We start from the raw sequence: 16189 nt of genomic DNA, 5'->3' as shown, positions 1-16189 counted from the left end.
GTAGGATGAAATATAGTAGAGTCTGGAAACTACCTGATGCACCTCCTATGAAAGATTGTTTAGTTTGGGATAAAAATCATCCTCTATTCCCACAATAGTCCCAAATTCCTCTATTTTTCTAGACTCTTTCATTTTGCATAAGGATGTTCATTTTTCATTATCATTTTTTTTTCCATGTACGTTTTGCCTTGGGTTGTAGACTATTTATATCCATTTTCATTATGAAAACGGGTAGCTAGCTCAGCTGGTAATCTCCGTTTTTTATAGGTTTGATACGTTCCAGGAGGTCCTAGGTTCGAATGACTGTGCATACTTTGACACAGAAGGTAGAGTTAACTTGTCTCCTTACGACATAATCAATCTCGTGCATGTTTCGGATCCCTTGACTGGTTCCTCATGAGGCTTGCTGGTACGCTAGTACGACAACCTGTTCCATTATTACGGTACATCCAAAATAAATAGGGGGCAGGCTAACTCTATCTTCCATGTCAAATACTGTAATATTGAGTCATCGACGACTCAAACCTAGGACTTCCTAAAGCGTATCAAACCCATGAAAAATGGGATGATCAGCTAAGCTAGTTACCCGTTTTTCTTTATCGGATGGGAAAAAAGATAAAAGTAGAAAAGCTTCCATTCACATAGGGCTCTTACGGTTTTGGATTTTCAGAAAGAAATTTAGCATCGATCAACTTTGTGATTAGAAACGATTATTTGATCTCTTGATGAGCGGTCATTAAGAAACCTCGACAGACTAGTTCGTTGATATGGTGAATGATGCAAGTACACCCATATATGATATGTCTATTCCAATTTAAAAATAAAGAAAGATTTTTCTCAATTTTAATTATTTTGAGATATTGGATTTTCCCCTTTATGATTTGTTAGATTTCATTTTTCTGTAATCATCACTTTGAACTTTGACACATTAGGTCAGCAAATACACTCCCCCTTGGCTAATGTCAGGCAGTCGGGGTATCTATGTCCAATTTAGGCACTCATTAGTTTATGGCCAAGTCCTAAAAAGAGGATCTTCATGTGTAGGTTAATATTAAACAATCTTAACAAGACCACCACCCTTTTGACTCAAAAAATCTTCTCATAATCAACCTCTAAAATTAAGTAGCACTATTTGTAACTATGGGTGGTGGTGGAGAGATTATATTTAAGAGGTGATTAGAATTATGTGCTATCATCAATTATTAGATCATGTTACCTAATTAGTAACCCTATTAAAAACAACTACCTAAATGGGACCAATTTCTATCATGATAAGCCATGTGCTACGAATTTCAGCCAAAATCAATGATAAGCTCCATAGGTCTCCAAATGCCAAATTCCCTGAAATTAATAATTTCATATTCCTTTTTGATTCTCTTTGCTAAGTAAAGAAGCTTGATTCGTTTGCCTACTTAATCTTCACAGTGGAGGAATCACTTGCATGTGGAAATATTTCATCCGTTTTTTGTTTCCGTGCTTTTTTTTTTTCCTTTTTTTTAGTAGAAGATTAACGTAAAAAGTTACTATAATCACCACCACCGAACCAAAATAAATTTAGATTATTTTAACTTTTTTTTCTTGTTTTTTTTTTTTTTTTCTTGTAAAGGAAGGAGGGGCTGAAAAACAAAAGCTGACAATTATTCAAAGGTTGAGGTTTAAGGCGATACATAGAGGTGGAGAATGAACATTCCACCAGTTATTTATATTATCTTTCATTCCACAATACACTTGATGATTAACATTTTTGCAAACATGATTGTATTTGATGTCTACAGGAGACTTCATTTCTAACTTGGAGAATTATTGAATGTATTGGCCATGGGATCTCTGTAATCTCTCCTAAAACTGCAGTTATCACGTTCTTTGCATCACCTTCAATTATGACCTTAGCAAGACGAATACCTAGATTACAGGCCAAGGATTTTGTAATGAGCGGAAATGTAGCTTCAAAGTTTCAATAATGCAATACAAATAATTCCCTGAATGGTTTCGGGCTATTGCATCTGCAACACCATTCTTAGGAATGAAGGCCGCATCCACATTTATCTTAATATAAGATCTTGGTGGAGGAGTCCAATGTAGCTGTGCAAGCCCCAATTCAGATAAAAAACTATCATTACCTGCATCTCAGATACAAAGATTAAAGGTTGTTGCAGCTTTCCTTAGGTCTTATGTTGTGAGAAAGAAACATTCTCACAAACGATTTCATTCTTCATTTTCTGGATGATCCATATTCAAACTTATTATCCACATTATTCCCAATCCAATCAATTAGGATATATATATTCGAAGTACTTGAATCTAAATTAATCGGCTACAGATTTCTCGGAGCACTATTGACAACCATCTTTGATATCGAGCAGTTGAAGAACAAATGATGCGTTGACTCATCCTCACAGTTGCAGAAGATACAAAGTGTTATCTCGAACAGCGTTGAATCTTCTTATATTAACCTTTAAGTTTATCCCATTGTTTATCACTTTTTAGATGAACAAATGAATCTTTCGAATAATATCAGTGAAATCCAAGAACCTTTTCCACCGAAATTCACTAAAATCTTATTATACAAAGATAATGTTTGCCAGCAACAAGATTTAGAAGAAAAATTATTTGAAGCATTGTATTTCCACATCAAAGTATCTTCCATTACATCATCACTAGTCAGGTAAATTGACCGAATCTCTTAACAGATAATACTAGGAAAAAGTTGTTCTAGAAATTCGATATTCTATCAGTTTTCAGTACTATCCATTAAGTCACTTACATTATGAAATTCAATTGAAATACCAGGTGATTTTTCGATAAGATGTTCCACAGTGCAAAGGTTTTTTAAATAACTTCAACTGTCTAAAATGAATTATATCCCCAATATATTTTTCCAATAGAAGTTGCACACATTTTGCGTCTCTATTTTCCAAAAATTTCCAAGCAGGTTTGCGAATGCGTGACTTGTTCATTGATTCAATATTTCTCATTCCCATCCCTTCATTATTTTTCTGTACTCCCATTTTTTTCCATTTGATATATTGAGATTTGTTTTCATCCACCGTGTCCCCACCAAAAATATCTCTTAATTTTTTCAAGATGATGTGTAACTCCTGTAAGTAACAAACAAATGCCAATATAATATATGGGATAAAAGATAGAGAAGATTTACATAAGTCCGTCCTCCCTACATAGTGAAGATAGTGTTGTCTCCAACCTGGAAGTTTGGGATTAAACTTCTCTATCAAAAATCGTACTCTCAATCCTACAATCGAATTTCAAAGGATATATACCTAGGTATTTATCTTTTACATTCATTTATTTCACCCGTAGGTCATTCGTAGTTGTTTACTTTCTTAACTAAGAGTTACCTCTACTGAAATGAATAAATGATTTTATATGATTATCATCTGTCTGGATAAGCTTGCATATGCTTCAAGAATCTTCTTAAGATTCGCGATATTTATTCTTTAATTATGAAAAAAGACGAAAAGATCATTTGTTAATTTTGTAACCTTAACAAAAACCGAGGTTTTCATATTTATGTATTAGCAAGGAAAGATCATGCGAGCAAATGATAAACGAAATAGGAGAAAGTGGACATTCTTTCCGAATCCCTATTTCACTTCTAAAGAAATCATGAGGATCACCATTAATGTTGATAGAAAAAAAAAGCATAAATAACACACTACATTATAAGGGAATGAGAAACACCACCAGTACCCATCAGACTTTGCAAATTTCCAAAAAACTGCCAATTTTCCTTATAGTACGCTTTTTCCATATCTACTTTCAAATGAAAATGACCATTAATTAGTAGCTTGAGAATTATTCATAGAATGCAATAACTCTTTTACTATAACAATGTTATCCAATATTTGATAACCTTGTACAAAAGCGTTTTGAGACCAAGAGATGAAAGAACCCGGGTATAGTTTCAATGTATCAGATAAAATTTTGGCAACTACTTTGTATAAAACATTACATATAAGATCGGAAATCTGTTAGTCAGGCTCTTGATATTTGGTACTAGAGTTATGTTGGATTGATTAAGAAGATCGGTAAAACAAACATACTAGAAAATCATTTTATTGAATTAACTACATCATTGCATATGGGAGATCAACATCTTATCTTATACTATAATAAAAAGACAAAATTGCTTGGTGTCACTTGATATTATTAAATATGGCCTTCAATGTCAACTACCACATACATATGTATTCAAGGGTGCACTTCTGTATTCAACCTTGTATATTTAAGTATACATAGAAATGCTATTGTTTTAAAAATATATTAAATTTTTTAGAAACTTGATATCTTTCAAAATACGTACCGAATTTTTGTAAAATTAATTTATTTGGAAATCTTTTTAAATTACCTATGTAATGAGCATAAATAAGGATATTAAAAATGGATAGCTAGCTCAGTTGGTCATCCCCGTTCCTCAAAGGTTTGATGCTCTCCAAGAGGTTCAAGGTTTGAATTCCTGATGGCGCAATACCGCATGGAAGGTAGAGTTAGCTTGCACCTTTTGCGACATAATTATCCCCCTATCCGCTTCGGCTTTGTTGGCTGGTTCCTCATGAGGCTCGCTGGTGTACTAGTGCCTGCACGGCAACCTGTTCAACTAATATAATGACACTTTGTTGGAGCTTAGCTTGTTAGGCTTCCAACTAGTTTCTTGTAGTAATAGTAATTTTTATCCAAGAAAAATAAATAAATAATAATTTATTTATTTTACGAAAACCATATGTTTTAAATTACTTTATTAATATTATTGGATAAAGAGTATTACATGAACTAGTTGGAAGCCTAACAAGCTAAGCTCCAACAATATTCTACTACATTAATTGAACAGGTTGTTGTGTTAGCCTACCAGCGAGCCTCATGGATAACCTAGCCAAGGAAGACGAAGCGGATGGGGGAGCTGAGATTGTGTCACGAGGGGACAAACTAACTCTACCTTCCATGTTAATTTCTGTAATATTACGCCATTGGCGGTTCGAATCTGGGACCTCCTGGAATACATGAAACTTTTGGAAAATGGGGATGACTAGCTGAACTAGGTGCCCGTTTTTGAAAAGTAAACATTATGCATGTGCATCGCACATATGATTTGATTAGTTTTTTTTTTTTTAAAAGGACAATACCCGTCCGGTCCGGGAACTGTGTAAGACCCCATTTTCACTGGAACTGCCATATTTCCTCTCTAGTTGGAAGTATAAATAAAGCTCCATTATCCACACTTCAATTCTCAACACAAAAATATAGTTATAAACCACCAACAATCATCATAGGCCCAATGATCCTTTTACTCTTCCAACTAATCATATGATGCAGGTGATTAAAGTCGCATGATCACCTTTAAGTACATTCTTCTAGTTCATCAGTTTTGTGTATGATACACTAATAACGGGTCCAACACATTTAACTAATAAAAATAGCCGTAAAAGAGGCTTAATTAGCTAGGGCGTGCCATGAGCTCTCTCGTGCAGTTTCAAACTTCCAGTGATCCCTTTTTCTACTTGATCATAATGATTACTATTGACGTTCATGATTAGTACTCCAATCTCATTATCAAAACAAATCATCTCGAACATATATTGCAGGTCCACTGAATGAGTATGAGAAATGACCACCCCCAAAAAAAAGGAAAAAGAATTTTTATATTTGCTTGTGTGGCTATGGCTATTCTTGATTCTTAAAAGACATCCCTTAAGAGCAACTGCAGTGGTGCGATCAAAACCAAAGATCAAAGATCAAGAAAAAGACCAAAATTTGGGTTTAGTCCGTGTTGTGACGCAACGGTACATGATTAAAATTTCGTCAGGCGGACTTTAAAAGTCCGCCCCATTTTTATTTTGTAAAATTTCATCAGGCGGACTTTAAAAGTCCGCCCCATTTTTGTAAATTTCATCAGGCGGACTTTAAAAGTCCGCCCCATTCTTTGTAAATTTTAACAAGCGGACTTTAAAAGTCCGCCTCATTCTTTTTTTTTTTTATTTAATTAAAATTTCATCGGGCGTAATTTAAATCTCCGCCCGTTAACAAGCGTACTTTAAATTTATGCCCAGCAACAAGCGTACTTTAAATTTACGCCCGACTATATTAGAATTTGGGATTTGGTCGCGACCATATTTGGTCTGGAATTTGATCTTTGGTTGGGATTTGATCTTTACTCCGTCCCACTGTGTTACGATCTCATCCCAAATTTTTGGTTATACTCGCCCACTGTGGATGCTCTAAGAGGGTACGACCGTACGAGTAGAATTGTACATAAACCGTTTTGATCCGTAAAACCGAACAGAACCAAACCACAAAAAATTGCCTTCAATCATGCATGTAGTGCTCGTATGCCTAGTTAGTAATTTCCCAAGATATATCCATATATAATTGAGAAATTCGGTCAATTGTCCAAATTATATCGGTATATAGTTTACGAGTTCTTTGATATCATCCAAATCCATAAGTATTGTCCTTATTTCAGAAATCCTGACTTAGATTTACAAATTTATAGTCTAAAACATATTAATTGATAGTTACGAATTTCCGAGCTATACGATCCATATTATACTTGCCACGTTATTATTAAATTACTATTTTTTTAATCACATTTTAACTTTTAAAATTTTACACATCAATCTTAGCCCTACAACACAGACAAACGTGTTATTTGCTGATTATATTGTACATATCATATCTATAGTTCTTTTGAATCATAAAATCAGAGTACCTTAGTCGAGATTCTGTTAAAAAAATTAATTTTATAGATTATGGCTACCGAATTTTGTGTGCCGATTTTGTATTCCTAAAACGAATTATAAACAAACGTATGTCGTTCCGAACTTTCTCCGGATCACGAATCATTGACCGAATATGGGAGGGGATTTACATTTCGTCAAAAATGAATAATTCTCTTACTTTTGTCGTCACAAACATTTTCCGTATCCCAAATTATTCACTAGGCTCGTGTGTGCTCTGAGAAATGATAACCCTTGATTACAGGGACAATTGCTTTCTATGTGAAGAAGCCTTGGAAGGCACTATACTACTACGTATATATTGGTTTAAAAAGCTGAAGTTGGTGAACAATGCACTTCATTGTAAGTGGATATGGATATATGGCTCTGAAGTCAGAGCTCTTTGGAAAAAAATCATTCAACAAAAATTTGGTGGTGAATTGAATGATTTCTTTCCGAAGAACTCAAATTTGGCTATTAAAAGTAGCTTATGGGATGGAATCTTAAAGGCTAAAGAGCATGTCTTGTAGAATACTTCCTTGACTGTGAATTCTGGTGACGGAGTTCTTTTTTGGGAAGATAAGTGGAATGGTGATAATCCACTTAAGGATACTTACAAGTCACTCTACAAATTATCAAGAAAGAAGCATGTACCTATTAAGGATTGCATTTCAGATCAAGCAGCTTGGAACTTGGATTTTTCTAGGAACTTAAGTGCTGCCGAGTTAGGTGATGTTGTTCTTATGCTACAGGATTTAGGTGACCCTGCTTCTATTATTGACAGCTCAAGGGGAAATGATCAAAGACAATGGATTGCTGAGGGAGGAGAATTCACAGTGAGTAACTGCTATAAATTTTTGGATATGGATCCTCATAAGCAACTGTGGAATTCAAAGGTTCCAATAAAGGTTTCATTTTTGGTTTGGACCCTTTGTTATGGAGGTGCTCCAACTCTGGATTTTCTTCACAAAACTGACAGGATAAGAAATAGTGATTGTCTTTTCTGCAATGTGTCTCAAGAAACAAACCACCATTTATTCATGCAATGTTCTGAAACTTTAAAACTTTGGAACTACTTCCTAAACAGTTTTGGCATTGGTTGGGTTTTTTCTAACTCTGTCAAAGCAACCTTGTGGGAGTGGCCTGCTAAGAAAGGAAATGTTATGTTGCCGTTTGCAATTTGGTGGAATATTCGGACTGAGCGCAACAACAGATTATATGGGAATAAAAAAGGAAATGTTAACCAATTTATCATTGCAGTTAAATGCACTATTTTCAGCTAGTGCAAGAGTACTAAGATTTTTGAAAACATTTCTTTAAGCACAATCATTTATAATTTGGGAGGATGTAGTGACTTGATCTCTAAACTTGATTTTGTTTCTTCTTTGTTATACTTAGTCATGCCTTTATGAATGAGTATTTTTTTTTGAATGAAATTCGCCTTTGTCAAAATAAATAAATAAAATGGACTCTTAATTAGGAAATTATTGAGAAAAATGATTAGTTAATAGGGTCCTAATTTTATGCATAACATCATCCCCTTATGATTAGTGAATATCTTAGCATGTTGGGTAGATTCTACCATTCCATAAAGACACTATTTATATAATCCATTTTAGACTTTGCCCCTTTACCAGCATATATTATGTAATGAGCAATATATAATTATCATACTTATGCTTAAACAATTTTTTTTTATCATACTTTATCAGCAAAAGTATATTCATCAAGCCAATAAAATGTCATTACTATATTAGATGCTTGAAAAAAATAAAAAGATGAGTTTCCTCCTATTTAAGCCAACTGACATGCACCAACTAAACCACACAACTGAATTCAAAATTTCAACATTTTCTTTCTCCTGTTCCCCTCCCTCTATCTCACTAGATTTTAGTATGGATTTCAACACCAAGCAATCTTCTTCTACTTCTTCCTCAAAGTCACTTCAAGAAAAGAAGAGCAAGAAAAATCAACAGCCGAAGCAAGAACAAGAAGAAACCACACCAACAGTAAGGTTCTTAGGAGTAAGAAGAAGACCATGGGGAAGATACGCAGCTGAAATAAGAGACCCGTCAGACAAAAGAAAGATATTGGCTAGGCACATTTGATACCGCTGAAGAAGCCGCATTGGCCTACGATAGAGCTTCACGATCAATGCGTGGGTCTCGTGCACGTACAAATTTTGTCTACTCCGATATGTCACGTGGTTCTTCTGTTACAGACATTATATCTCCCGATGAAAGCCAACAATTTCATGACCTCTCTTCTTTTTTCACTAATAGCAGTTTTGTGTATCAACCTCAACAAATTGCTAACAACAATACCACTGCTCAACAAATTCATTTCAGCACTCCAGATTCCACCAATGCCGGTGGATTTTCGGTGAAAGATGTCCAAAATTCATCGTGGATGAATCAAACCGAAATCCCTCAACCGCAACAACAACGAGAATGTACTTCTGTTAATTTGGTTGATAGTTCTTACGGTTATGTGTCAAGTAATTATGAACTCCCTCCATTTCCTTCTGAGGTGTCTGATTTTTCGGGGTGTTTGGGGTACTTCAATATGCCAGTTTCATCCGGTTTTAACAGTAATAATAGTATGAACCGAGGAGATTGGTCCGATTTAACTACTGTAGTTGGATCTTCAAGTGGCGGGGGTATGAATCCATGGGGAATGGATCGTATTTTGGTTACAATTCCACAGAGTACGTCCATAGTCCACTTTCTGGGCAAATGCCACCTGTTAATTCTGACTCGGGTATGGATAGTTTCGATTTGGGTTCTTCCGCATGTTTCTTTTGAGGCTTTTGAGTGTGTTTTTTTATTTTTTTAGTTTCTTTTCGTACAATTTGAAGAGGTATTTATTAGCTTGAATCGTGTGTGAATGATCAGCTTCTTTTTCTTCTAAATTCACAAACCTTATTTTCTCTTTCTATATCTGTAGGACTCGCTCTCTTTCCCTTGTTTCTTTTTCCAAAACCTTTTACCACCCTTCGGGGTGGTAAACCTCAATACCAGTCCCGGTACTACCTCTAATACCATTTATTTTGGCCGTTAGTTTACCGTTGGAACAAAATCCAGTAGGAATCTAAACGGAGATTAACGGAATCCACCGAATAATGAAATAAATTTCAGTTTGGAGCAAATAATCAATTTCTACGGAGACCCAAAGTTTCTAAAACACCTTTGATTCGAAGACACATGTGATACAGTTGATCCTAAGTTACTGAGATACCAAGACACAAAGACTCTAAGCCACAAACCTCCGTCGACTTGCTTCATCAGACACAAGCAATAAAAAATTCAAGTTAACAGAAGCCTACTAAGTCATCAACTCGGGCTATTCCTACTTCAACTCCGCCATCTATTACATCTGATTTCACCCCTTCTCTTCTTTTTAGTGTTTTAAGCTTCCTCAATTATTTCTTAATTGTTTCATTAATTAAGTTTGTCCCATCTTGCTATAATTTCACCATTATCTGCTGTTGTTTGTTCTTTCTCCTGATTTGTTTCTTCTCAATTATCAATTGCACTAACCTTCCTTGGTTTGTTGTGATTATATATAGCTATCGACCTACAAGATTCAATTTCTAGACTCTGCAAGTTCTTCTCTCAATTGCAGCAGAGCCTAGATCCCCAATTTTAACTTGGTTTTTTTACTTTTTTGCCCTCAGGTGTGCACCCCTTAAGGTCAGTGACTCCTCTCGGCTACTTCTTCAACGGCTGGTGGAACATTATGAAATTAAGAAGCGTCTTCCCCTTAGCTACCTGGATGTCACTGCATAACAACTCACCAAACTCTATCTATATATAACTGGAAGAAACGTAAACACCTCGAAGAGAACGAGCTTTACTTTTGTCGGCAAAGTAGAGAGGGCCACGTGTTGGGAGAAAAGACGCACAACACACTCCTAATTTGTTTCACAGGACTTCAATTCTACCATTTTTACCTATTTGCACCGCTTCTCAGACAAAAAAATCTGGTGGATTCTCTGCTTATCTTGGGGGATCTACACAAAATCTCGTCAAAACAGAACCCAACATCATATGAGAATGAGGAATTTTATCCAATTACTCATTCAATCAATTTCAAAAGCAAAAGTTAATTTCTCTTCTTATTAATCAAAAACATCATGCAATTCAAAATATCAGAGGAACCCTAGATAAGGATAAATTGACACATGGTTGTTTGAAAAGAGAATTAAAGGATGGGAAGAGAGATACTAAAATTGGAGATGAGGAAACCCAAGCAAAAGAGAAGACGGAGACTGATATTTTTCAAAAGAAGAATATGGAGAGTATTCAGGATTACAACACAAATAAGGTCAAGAGTAAGGGGACATCTAATATGAAAGAGGAAAGTACTTTAATGGAAAAGGATTTATTTGCAACAAAGATCATTCATACTCAAACCCAGAGGACAGAGGTAAGTAAAATCCTTAGAATACATAAGTATGCTAGACATCAACAATTCATGTTTAGAAAAATAAAGTATGATAAGCATGCCAAAACATTGAGGTTAAACTGTAGGGATTTAGAACATATTGTTTTGATTAAATTCTGTTATCCATTGATTTCTTATTTTTGGCAATTTATAAGCATGATAGCCTGGAATTGTCAGGGTCTAGGAAAATTAGATGCTAGAAATAGCCTAATGGATATTCTAAATAAGGAAAACCCGGACATACTTTTTTTATCAGAAACAAAACAACAAAATAGAGATATGAACAAAATTTTTGAAACATGCTAAGGTTTACAATTATCAACTAGTTCCTCCTAGAGGGATTGCAGGAGGATTGTGTTTAATTTGGAAACTAAATGTGAGCATACAAATTTTGGACCATGCTCATAATCATATAAATGCTTCTGTCACTAACCACATAAATGGAGATAGTTGGATTCTTACTTGCTTTTATGGCAGCCCTTATAGGAAGTTGAAACGTAACTCTTGGAAAATAATAGAAGACATGGCAACAAGCATGAATAAACCCTGGATAGTAATAGGAGAATTAAATGTGGTCCTTCACGAAGAAGAGAAGAATAGTAGATTCCCCTTCAGGAAACAGGAAGCTATAATTTTTAATAATTTGATAAATACTTGTGTCTTAATTGATCTAGGGTTTACTGGATATACATTTATTTGGAATAATCATAGGAGTGATAGAAATAACATTGAACAGAGGCTAGACAGGGCACTGGTAAACAACAAATGGATTAAGAAATTTCCTAACTCAAGCATAAAACATTTAGGGCCACTAGCCTCGGATCATGTTCCAATCAGATTAAACACTTATAATAACTAGAAAGATGAGGCTACACCCTTCAAATACTTTGGAGAGTGGATAAAACATGAGCAATGTAAACCACTCATCCAGGATTGCTGGAACTCTCAAATCAGGGGTTCACCAGCTTTCAAAGTGAACAAAAAGTTAGCCACTGTAAAGCATAACCTTAGATTATGGAATAGAAGCAGTTTTGGAAATATCCAAACAAACATTAATAATATTAAAGTTGAACTGGAAATTACTAACAAAAGAGCTAGATACTCTAATAAAGCTGCTGACTTGGCTAAGCTTAGGAAAGATCTATCTATTTGGTATGCTATAAAAGAGAAATTTTGGAAAGATAAAAGTAGGGATCAGAATATAGCTCTAGGGGATAGAAACACAAGATATTTCCACAATAAAGCAAAACAGAGATTTAGAAGAAATCGGATAGAAATTATAAAAAAATGACAAAAATAAGTGGCTAGATAATAGGAAAGATATTTCTGAATGTAATACTGATCATTTTAAAAAGATTGCAACTTCTGTGACACCTGAGATGGACCAAAACATGATAAATCTTATCCCTTCTTGCATAACTCAAATAGATGATGACATGTTGTGTACCACTCCTTTTGAGCATGAGATAAAACATATTCTCTTCTCCTGGAACCTGACAAAAGTCCGGGTCTGGAAGGTTTCCCACCTAATTTTTTTCAACAAAATTGGGAAATCATAGGACCTTACTTAGTCAGTATGGTTCAAAATTTCTTTATATCTGGTAACATTTCTAAGGAAATGAATTCCTCATTCATTTCCCTAATACCAAAGACCCTTAACCCCACTACTCTGGGGGAGTTCAAACCTATTGCTCTTGTTAATACGTCTTATAAAATAATTTCAAAGCTTATGGCAGTCGGGATGAGAAGTATGTTAGAAAAAATGATATCGCCCTATCAATCAGCTTTCATACCGGGAAGGCAGATATCTGAAAACATCACAATAGCTCATGAAATTATACATAAGATGAAAAACTCTAAATCTAAAAAATGCTTTATGATACTAAAAATTGATATGTCAAAATCATTCGATAGAGTCGAATGGCATTTCTTGTTACAAATAATGACCAAATTTGGCTTCAGTGAAAAATGGTGTTAACCTAGTTCACCAGTGTATTTCAACAACCACTCTCTCTTTGTTCTGATCAACGGGTCTCCCACTGATTTCTTCAAACCCTCGAGAGAGTTGAGACAAGGGGACCCAATCTCTCCATATTTGTTTCTGTTTTGTATGGAGGCACTTTCCAGATCAATAATTCAAGCTGAATTAGAAGGTAAGATAAAAGGAATAAAAAATGTGCACCAAACTCCACCCATTAGTCATCTGCTTTTTGCAGACGACTGTCTCCTTTTCTGTAAGGTAAATGAAAAAACATGTCACAACATAGTCAAGTTATTTAAAGATTTTGGGCTAGCCTCTGGTCAATTAATCAATCTATCCAAGAAGGGAGTTTTCTTCAGCCCGAAAACTGACATTAGTATTGGACTTAGAGTGAAGAAAATTCTAGGGGTGACTTCCATACCTATAAATGATAAATACTTAGGCTCACCTTTGTTCACAAATAGATCTAAGATAACTTGTTTTGAGCCCTTAGTTGAGAAGATGAAACTCAGAATGCTTAGTTTGAAAGGGACAGATCTAAAAACGGCGGGAAAAACAGTTATAGTAAAAAATGTCACAACTTCCTTATGTGTCTACCAAATGAATTGTTTTAAGATATCGTTAAAAATTTGTAACGACATAACCAAGATACAGAGAAACTATTTGTGGGGGAAAATGAAAACGGACTAAATGAGAATGGAAAAAAAGGAGTGAACCTTAAAAACTGGCCTTCTATATGTAAGTCTTTAGAAGAGGGAGGACTAGGAATTAAAAATATTCGAAATTTAATCTGGCCATGATAGAAAAGATGGGATGGAGACTACATGTGAAACCTGATTCTCTTTGTGCAACCATTCTTAAAGCTAAGTATTACCCAAATAATGACATTATGCATATGAAAACGACACCAAACAAGAAAGACAGCTCGATATGGAAAGGTATGTTAACAGAAATTAACCAATTAAAAAGATACTGCTTTTGGGAGGTAGGTAATGGAGCAAATATAGATATTTGGAATGACTTTTTGGATCCCAGAAGTAATGCCGCCTCTTCTAAAACCACCACACAACATGGAGGGAATCGAAAAGGTAAGTGATTTGATTACAGTAAATTATGATTGGGATATGGGAAAACTGGTTGGATGCTTTGATGCAGAAATCATAGAGAAAATAAAGAAAATTCACTTAAATGCTGATAATGGAGAAGACACTCCCCTTTGGTCCTTAAACCACTCAGGTAAATTTTCTGTGAAATCTTTCTATAACCAAATAAATTCTAATGGCAATGCTAATGACAAATAGAAAGGATATGGAGTATGAACACTAGTCCTGCAGTGAAAATATTCATTTGGAAAGCTGCTCACACTATACTACCAAATAGTATGAGAATGACAGTTATTCTATCAGATATCAATACAATCTGTAACGTATGCACAGATGAGCATGAAACCTTAACTCATTTGTTTTTATACTGTAGATATGCTAAAGAAGTTTGGATGCACTTTAACTTCGATATGCATTCCATAAAAAATGGTACAAACAATTTTCATGATTGGCTAACCAACTGTTTTGAGACTACTGATCGAGGATGCTATGGGATTGAATGGTCAGTCTTATGTAGTATAATTATATGGACGTATGGAAAGTTAGGTGTAACATAACTTTCAAAAAGGAAATCCAAAGTAGTGCTGAAACAGCAAATGAAGTCATTAAATTCATAAATAGCTATGGGACAGTCAACAAAGCATATTATGACATAATGCAACTTTTGTACTATAATCCCCTAAATGATGACAACTTAAGGGTCACTACTAATCAATTGCAGGAGCAAATTGGAGTCATTGATTTGAAAATTGATATTGTTCTAACTATGATGGATTCAGGAGCCAAAGCAGGAATTGGACTAACTCTTTGTGATCAAACAGGAACCATCAAAGAAGCTAGAGGATTCCAATGCCGATTGCACAACCAGAGAACAATTAGAGAGACTTACAGCAGACGCGGCTTTCCAACGGGCAATAAAATGCAGTGGGCATTATATCAATTTCGGAAGTGATTCTGAGCCTACACTCCGGCTTCTGATAGGAAAGTATGCTGAAGCAAAAGAGTCGAGATATAAGAAGAGTGCAGAAAATGGCAATATAACTAAATTATACATAAACTTTAAAGTCCCAGCTTTTACTCTTGTTTTAAGAAGTAATGTAATGTGGGCAGCAAAAATTTCAGTTTTCTGTAACAAGTATATCATTAAACATTGTTGGAATGGGGATAGCTTACTGGACATCCTAAACTACCTAAATATCCAAACATGGAATAAAGATGTAACGGTTTACTAGAACTCTTCTTATAGAGAGTATGGTCCTTTGTTATCAATGCAATGGTTTACCAGAACTCTTCTTATAGAGAGTATGGTCCTTTCTTATCAATGCAATGAGGAAAACCTCTTTTTCGAATGATCAGCTTCTAAATGTTTATTGGAGTTTCTTATCAAATTAATAAAGCAATTGTTTATCAGTTTATCAAGTAATGAACTGGTAGGCTCTTACAATTTTAGCTTCTAAATGATTCATTTCTTGTTTTGTCATTTGGAAGGAAAATCCGATTAAGCAACTCCTAATATCCAAACCTATATAGTATACTTCGATCGGTTAATGCTAGAATTTTTATTTGGTTTCATAAGCTCTTTTCTCAGGTTGTTAGAACCATGCTTGTTAAATATGTTGGGTATGCTATTCCACTTTAGCGATTTAAGTATCTGTACAGGAAAATGGATTCCCACCATTGCAAATTTTAGTAGGGAGAAACTCTTGATCTTAAAAATAGAAAATTGCATTTACTTGGTTGCGACATTTTATGCTCTCACAAATCTGAAGGAGGTTTAGAATTGACAAAGCTGAGTTAAACAATCTGGTTATGCTAGCTAGGAATGATTGGAAAATCATAGAAAGTCATGATTGTTTATTTTCCATCACTTTAAAAGCTAAATATTTTCCTAATACTGATTTCTTTCTAAATTTCCTAGTGTTTGCTCTTGG

At 34.8% G+C, this 16189-nt stretch overlaps 2 protein-coding genes across 3 annotated transcripts; both read left to right on the top strand.

Moving 5' to 3' along the window:
- The first annotated feature begins 8882 nt into the window (after positions 1-8882).
- LOC113273249 (ethylene-responsive transcription factor ERF087-like) lies at positions 8883-9583 on the top strand. The gene is made up of 2 exons (XM_026522999.1): positions 8883-9435; positions 9564-9583. The coding sequence occupies exons 1-2, from the start codon at positions 8883-8885 to the stop codon at positions 9581-9583; spliced, it is 573 nt and encodes a 190-aa protein (XP_026378784.1).
- A 31-nt stretch (positions 9584-9614) lies between these two features.
- On the top strand, positions 9615-15612 carry LOC113271499. Of its 2 annotated transcripts, none has more exons than XM_026521384.1 (2): positions 9615-11156; positions 14980-15612. In XM_026521384.1, exons 1-2 carry the CDS (start codon positions 11022-11024, stop codon positions 15208-15210), a joined length of 366 nt encoding a protein of 121 aa, XP_026377169.1. In that variant the 5' UTR covers positions 9615-11021; the 3' UTR covers positions 15211-15612. The 2 variants fall into 2 exon arrangements, with proteins under 2 accessions (XP_026377169.1, XP_026377168.1); XM_026521383.1 differs by having other exon boundaries at positions 9618-11156; positions 15080-15612.
- Positions 15613-16189: the final 577 nt, after the last annotated feature.

Source organism: Papaver somniferum, chromosome 4 (assembly GCF_003573695.1).
Source record: "Papaver somniferum cultivar HN1 chromosome 4, ASM357369v1, whole genome shotgun sequence".
Classification (NCBI taxonomy): Eukaryota; Viridiplantae; Streptophyta; class Magnoliopsida; order Ranunculales; family Papaveraceae; genus Papaver; species Papaver somniferum.
This window is presented reverse-complemented; position numbering and strand designations above follow the sequence as displayed.

Bases quoted from the DNA above. Each gene is read 5' to 3' on its own strand.
- LOC113273249 (XM_026522999.1), top strand. From the start codon at position 8,883: ATGCGTGGGTCTCGTGCACGTACAAATTTTGTCTACTCCGATATGTCA. The intron at 9,436-9,563 runs GTACGTCCATAG...TTATTTTTTTAG, and splicing joins TTTGGTTACAATTCCACAGA to TTTCTTTTCGTACAATTTGA.
- LOC113271499 (XM_026521383.1), top strand. From the start codon at position 11,022: ATGGAGAGTATTCAGGATTACAACACAAATAAGGTCAAGAGTAAGGGG. The intron at 11,157-15,079 runs GTAAGTAAAATC...GTGATCAAACAG, and splicing joins CTCAAACCCAGAGGACAGAG to GAACCATCAAAGAAGCTAGA.